Genomic DNA, 6,981 nt, shown 5'->3' on the forward strand with positions numbered 1-6,981 from the left:
TTCTATTTGAATATATTTTAATAAAGCTGAATTTTTAGCATCATTACTCCAGTCACATGATCCTTCAGGAATCATTCTAATATGCTGATTTGCTGTTTAAGAAACTTTTATTATCAATATTAAAAACAGTTGAGTACATTCTTTTCAGGATTCTTTAATGAATAGAAAGATCCTAAAATCACCATTTATCTGAAATAAAAAGCTTTTGTAACATTATACACTATACATAGTCAATATAATTTTTTTTTGGGGGATTATAGAAATTAATTCTTTTATTTAGCATGGATGCTTTAAATTGTTCAAAAGTGATGATAAAGACATTTATAATGTTACAAAAGATTTCTATTTCAGATAAATGCTGTTCTTCTGAACTTTCCATTCATCAGAGAAACCTGAAAATTTCTACTCGGCTGTTTCAACATAATAATAACAATAATAAACGTTTTTTCAGCAGCATATTAGAATGATTTCTGAAGGATCATGTGACCGGAGTAATGATGCTAAAAATTCTACTTTGGAATAAATTAAAATATATTCGAATAGAAACAGTTATTTTAAATAGTAAAAAACGTTGGATCAAATAAATGAAAGCTTGGTGAGCAGAAGAGACTTCTTTAAAAAAAAAAAAAACTTACTGTCCAAAAACGTTTGACTGGTAACGTTAGTGTATTCATTTTCTAAACAGATGTTTGCGCAGTTTGATTGGTTTTTTCGTGGGTCGCTTACTGAAACTCGAGTTTTCCTGAAGCTTCACTACAGAAAGATAAACACATGAGCTCATCGTGTTGTGTTGTTTGTGTTTTGATGGGATATCCCACGTCGGCGGCTTCTCGCGCTGCTATGTTGTGTGTTGTTTGGTTGCTAGGGGGCGGGGCTTAGCACTCCATTCTCTTTTATTTTTATAACGTCTGCTGGCGTCACGCGCGGAGAGTTCCGCATTCCACAGCGCCCAGCGATACATAAACGCGCTGATGCAACGGGAACAGACGCGCAAACGAGCTGAACGGACGAGCAACCGCCAACTCTCAGCAGCGAACAAGTAAGTGCTTTATTTTGCTGGTATTATAATGCATTTACACTGAAATCACAGAGTTGAATTAGACAAGACATCCGGCGCCTTTTAAAGGTCGAACATACGGATTGAAGAAGCTGCTGCACTTCAGATGATTTCATAGTTATATAGAGACAGAACTGCATTGACAATGAGATATAGGCTACTTATAAAACCTAGGGATGAGTTCAATTCTCTTCATGCATCACTGATGTCCTGAATGTGTTTTCTGTAACAGCCAGGTTGTTTAATGCACACTGAAGTACATTATGTACTGTGCTTGAACTGCATTGTTGTGCCCAGTGTTTTCAACCAGGGGTCCATTAGAGACTTTTAAATTTGATACATTAATGATCTATTACGCATTACAGAAGGTGGCATTATTTTTAAAGTTATTAAAGAAAGTTGACTATTTTATATATATATATATATATATATATATATCGGGGGTCCCTGGTTTGCCTGAGGGTCTTGACAGGGCCCCTGAGATGGCTAGACAATGTCAGAGAGTTTTATAAGTTAGTCTTGCAGTTATACAACAACATTTTCATATGCTTATGTTTTTATATATATGCATTTTTATTATTTCAGCGTTATATTTGTACTTTGAAATGATTTTGTCACGCTATTGAAGTCAGCTGCAAAACACCTAAAAACCTTTTCAAATACTGAGCATTTTCTGCACCTGAAATAAATTTGTCCTAATTGTTTCTTAATGTTGAAAAGTGTTCTTTTTTGAACTTCTAATAGTCAAATGCAAAATGCTAAATTGCCTCCATGCAGAAAAAGAAGAAGAACATAATTTGCTTTCAATCTTAGATCTTGTCAGTAAAATGTGTTTTTCTGAAGAACCGTGAAGAATGTAGCCAGAAGCTGCCGCAAATGGCTTGAGGAGTTTTTTAGGATAGAAACATGTTCGACTCTTACATAATCTTGTAATGGCCTTTACAGACAATTCACTAGCTCTTTTAAGCCTCGGTTTTAACATGCGTAGGTGGTGTTTGTGCTTTTGGGAATCTTGAAGTTTCCCTATAACTCTGTGAGAAGCACATTTACAAAGTTTGTGTTCCTCTCATGGAAACTTGATTATTCTCTGTGGCTTTCCATTGGAGACAATACGCATTTTGACCTATCAGTCCTTGTTAAACTTATTCCAAAGTAAAAACTCTTCTTAAACTTGTGAAAAGGTCAATACTAGCGTTTTCTTTAACCTTCTTGTAGTTGTCCAGTCATTTCGAGCCTGAGAGGATCTTCTTTTTACTGAAAATGCTAGTTCATGTTAGTGCATTGGTCTAAAACCTATACTGACTTTGCTTAAACACGTTATAACATCTTCCTAAAAAATAATTCTTGCACTTTTTAGGATCGGCCTGCAAGAAATGCTTATAAATTATAGCGTATTATTTTTATATATATAAATGTATATATATTGCATAAAATATATAAATATTGCATAAAATCTTTTTTTTTTTTTTTTTGCATTCAGCATTCTTGTTTTTTTTTTCAGTTGGCACAGGTTTTGTAGCTCATATGCCTCATTGATCAGAGTTTATGCACCTCAGTTTTTGAGAGAATATTGCCAAAATCATCCACAAATAATGCTTTTTCGAGATCACTGAGGCCTACAATCAATCAGTTCCAAAAAGAAACACTAAACCTGTGCTAACTGAAAGAAAATAAGTCAACAAAAATATTGAATCCGAGATAATCGTAATGAGAGATTTACAAGCCATTTTTGACAAAGGATTTTCAGGACAGAACAATTAATGCTAATTGCAGTTGCACTTGTATGATTAAATGCACATTAAAATGTCATGCATGATCAACAGAAGCACTGATATCTCTTTCTCTCTCTTTCTTTCTGAAGCAGCAATGATGCCCGGTCAAATCCCTGATCCGCTGATGACGGCCGGTTCTCTGCCCAGCGTCGGTCCTCTGGCTGGCATTCCCGCCACCACCCTGACAGACCAGCTCAAACTAGCAGAGCTCTACAGCCTCGGTGCGGTTCTGTCTCCTCTCATCCTGAACAGACATGCCAAGAGACCGTTCGACGTCATCAAGGGTGAGGTGAGAACAAAACATGACATTTAACACCTACAGACATTCAAGGCCAGGTTCTGATTGCATCTGCTAACTCAAATCGCAGATTGCATGTTACATGTTAAGAAAATGCAGATATGTTAAGTAGTTCAAAACATATGTGCAACAGCTGAGAAAGTGAAACCAATGCTCTTTTGTTTGAGAAACTTCTTTGAAAGTGCTTCACTGCCTGGTCAAGAGTGACATCTGGTGGACACAAGAGTTACGATTTGTTTAGGTTTATTTTAAATGGTTCAGTTGATCCTGATGAACATACTGTGCATTATAATAATGTGCATTTATAAATTATACAACTATAAAGCAATTAAAAATGACTCAACTAATTTTTTCATGCAACTGATTTTAACGACGCTTTAAAACCATGTAAACACTTTAGCGTCATTTTATTGTGTATAAATGAGTAACCATATATCTAAACGAACACATTTGAACTTTATGTCCACAGTCAGATGACAATGATGATCGCAAGAAAAGAAGGCGAGAGAAAAATAAAGTTGCGGCCGCTCGCTGTCGAAACAGAAAGAAGGAAAGAACAGACTTTCTCCAGAAGGTGAGTTAGGAAATGTACAACAGCCCTTGGGAGGATTTATTATCAGTCACTGAGGGGAAAGGAAAAGAAAATAGAGTAAAAATATATTTTACAGTGTTCTTGTTACACATATTACTGTTATTAATGACTATAGCAGCAGTGGTTGACATGCAATTTCAAACTATTTTAGCAGTGTGTGACATGCTGTTATTCATCTAAAATGTATTTATTTTATGTATCTTTTGTTAAAAACTCCTCATGCTTATGTAATTTTTATGCATACCTTTTTTCTTTTTTTATGATATTAATTTAGCAATTATATTGAATATTTGTGCTTTTAATAATTCATTTGTTATATTTTAGTAAAATGACATTTTATTAAAATCTAATACTTAAATGTAATTATGCATGCCATTTTAATCTTCTTTTTTTACATTTTTCATTATATTAATTTAGAGTTAAAAACTATTTTAAAGAATATGATGCTTGTGTAATTATAATGCATGCCATTAAATTACTATCTTTTCATTTTTTTTATGATATTAACTTCATGGGATATTTGTACTTCATATCACAGAAGTATTTAAAATGAACCAAGGTAAAATGTAAAAAAGAAAAAGGAAAAAAAAGTCGTTTTATTCATTTATATATATATATATATATATATATATATATATATATATATATATATATATATATATATATACACACACAATTTATTTAATTAAGTGTCATTTATGTAAAGAAATATATTTGTATAATTATTATGCATGCAATTTTTTATTATAATTTCTTTTTAATTTCTGCAAATTGAGAGATTACATGAAATATTTGTGCTTTTAAAAATTTAATTATTAAATTTAATTAAAGAGGAATTTATATAACCACTACCCAATAATATTATAACATAAGTACAAGTAGCTCAAAAAATTTACATCAAGCTCATCACATTGTTTATTAGTATTATTCTGTTGTTAGTCATGTAAATACCAGAGCTGTCTCTTGAATTCGCACAAGTTTTGTAAATAACCAATAACATGAACACTGGAAAATAGTGTGACTGGAAAATCAAAGTGTGTTTTTGTCTCAGCAACTTCATAAATGTTTCCAGTGAGGCAGTGTAATTAACCAAATGCTTTCTGGTTGCTGCTCTAGGAGTCTGAGCGGTTGGAGACGCTGAACTCGGAGCTGAAGTCTCAGATCGAGGACCTGAAATCGGAGCGGCAGCAGCTGATTGTGATGCTCAACCTCCACCGGCCCACCTGCATCGTCCGCACAGACAGCTTGAGGAGCCCCGAGAGCGACGAGCACGTGCTGGACCAGCAATCTGAGGAGTCCGACTGAACAAACACACAGCCGAGAGGAGAACAGCTGCTGTCAGGACACTGGCACAGGAAGAAGAAGATGCAGGACATTCACCGTCAGACAGAACAGTCTGGGATTTCTTGTAAAAAAAAACAACAACATCCTGTCAGTGTCCATTTCAGCATGAAGAGAAAAGGGAGTAAATTTGTGTGGACAACAAACAAACCTCCCTGAGATCATCCAAAAAGCTCAAAGACGTTTGAAAGGCGCTCGTAAAGCTGCAGGTGTCGCTTCTCAGTTGATCTGAGCGATTCCTCCAGCGGCCTGCAGGTGGCGCTGTCCGATAAACTGTTCACTGACGCTGGCGTCTCTATGGACCGATTGTTTACAGTTGTTTGCATTGACGCATATATTGTACTGTTTATTGTATGTACATTTTTATTGTGCCATCACATGATATGGTGAATTGTATGTGTTTTATCTTCAGGGTGTCTGTTGAACGGCCACTTTTGTTACCAAATAATGTTTCTTTGTTACATGAAGCCACATTAAAATAATGCCTATTTTTCAAAAACAACTTGACTCGTTCATTCTCTTTCATTCTTTCTTTCTTTCTTTCTTTTTCTTTTATTGATTTGTATGATTTGATTTGTAATCAATTAATCGATTGATTCAAAATGATTCATATTTTTTTTTATATTACTGAAAAATATAACTAATTTGTATATTATTTAAAAAAAATATTGTGCATTTAATTACATATTTACTATTTTTATATTTTAAAATATTCTTTATTTTTATTTATTAAAAATATGTTATTCTTTAGTATTGTTTTTTAAATATATTTCAGAATATTTATTTTTATATTATTTAAAAAAATTTTTTTAACATTTTTATTTATTAAAAATTATTTGTATATTTTTTTATATTTTCTAGTATTGTCTTAAACATTTAGAAATTATTTATTTACTTATAAATAAATATTCTGAAATATAAATATCTTTATATTATTTTAAAATATTTTTAAATTTTTAATATTACTTTAAAATATTATTAATTATTCTATATTATTTTAATATTACATTACCTTTTATATTATATTAAAATATTATATTATTCCAATTATTTTTGTATTATTTTATTTTAAATGATTATTTACTTATTATTTTCTATATGTTTTGTTTATGTTACATTACTTCTTTATCTACTTATTTATTAACTAAAATTATTTTCAAATATAATTTATTTATTAGGACATGATGTTTGGAGAATGGATTGATGGATGGATTTTATATTATTTAATTTTATTATTTACCCTTTTTTACATTACAAATGTAATACTTGCATCACTCTTAGGTAGCTTTCTTTTTTTCTCTTTCACTTTCATTCTTTTTTTTTCCAGCAAACTTTGTTTGTGGAAATTAGATGTTGTTACAGAGAAATTAACTTGACAAAACCAGGTGATTTCCACTGAGGTTTCCATTGACTTACAGTTGTTTTCCATTGATCCTGTTGTTTTCTCCTTTCAGAATTTTGTCAATTTAATACATTTTTCCACTATCACACATAGTACAATAACCCTGAAATATATTTAAACACTTAGGACACGAATATATGACATATATAACATAATATATATATATATATATATATATATTAATATAATATATATATATATATATATATATATATATAACATATTTGGATTGTGTCCAAATACTTTTACAGCGTTCAGTCTGAATGGCAGCTCTATTGGTTTATCATTTGTGAAATGTTTGGCAGGAAAAGCTAAACACAGTGACATTCATGCGTTTGTACGTGTCGATTAGTTTGCGTTTTAGGGCCGCTTTATAATTTATAATAAAAACAGCTGAAAGCCGGCTTGAGTGGGTTGCTTGTTTGTTCATTTTCTGTCTTTAGTTCTTTTTGTCACGTCAGAATTGGGTTGATCAGCTTTCTTGAGGTCTGGCTTCAGACTTTCTCGCTCTGAAAGCTG

The 6,981-nt window shown here is 32.0% G+C and overlaps 1 protein-coding gene across 2 annotated transcripts; it reads left to right on the forward strand.

Moving 5' to 3' along the window:
• Positions 1 to 720: 720 nt before the first annotated feature.
• On the forward strand, positions 721 to 5,562 carry jdp2b (Jun dimerization protein 2b). 2 transcript variants are annotated; one of them, XM_058755052.1, is made up of 4 exons: positions 721 to 1,039; positions 2,922 to 3,118; positions 3,597 to 3,701; positions 4,836 to 5,562. In XM_058755052.1, exons 2-4 carry the CDS (start codon positions 2,924 to 2,926, stop codon positions 5,022 to 5,024), a joined length of 489 nt encoding a protein of 162 aa, XP_058611035.1. In that variant the 5' UTR covers positions 721 to 1,039; positions 2,922 to 2,923; the 3' UTR covers positions 5,025 to 5,562. The 2 variants fall into 2 exon arrangements, with proteins under 2 accessions (XP_058611035.1, XP_058611033.1); XM_058755050.1 differs by having other exon boundaries at positions 865 to 1,039; positions 2,919 to 3,118.
• The last annotated feature ends 1,419 nt before the right edge of the window (positions 5,563 to 6,981 follow it).

Source organism: Onychostoma macrolepis, chromosome 20 (genome assembly GCF_012432095.1).
Source record: "Onychostoma macrolepis isolate SWU-2019 chromosome 20, ASM1243209v1, whole genome shotgun sequence".
Taxonomy (NCBI): Eukaryota; Metazoa; Chordata; class Actinopteri; order Cypriniformes; family Cyprinidae; genus Onychostoma; species Onychostoma macrolepis.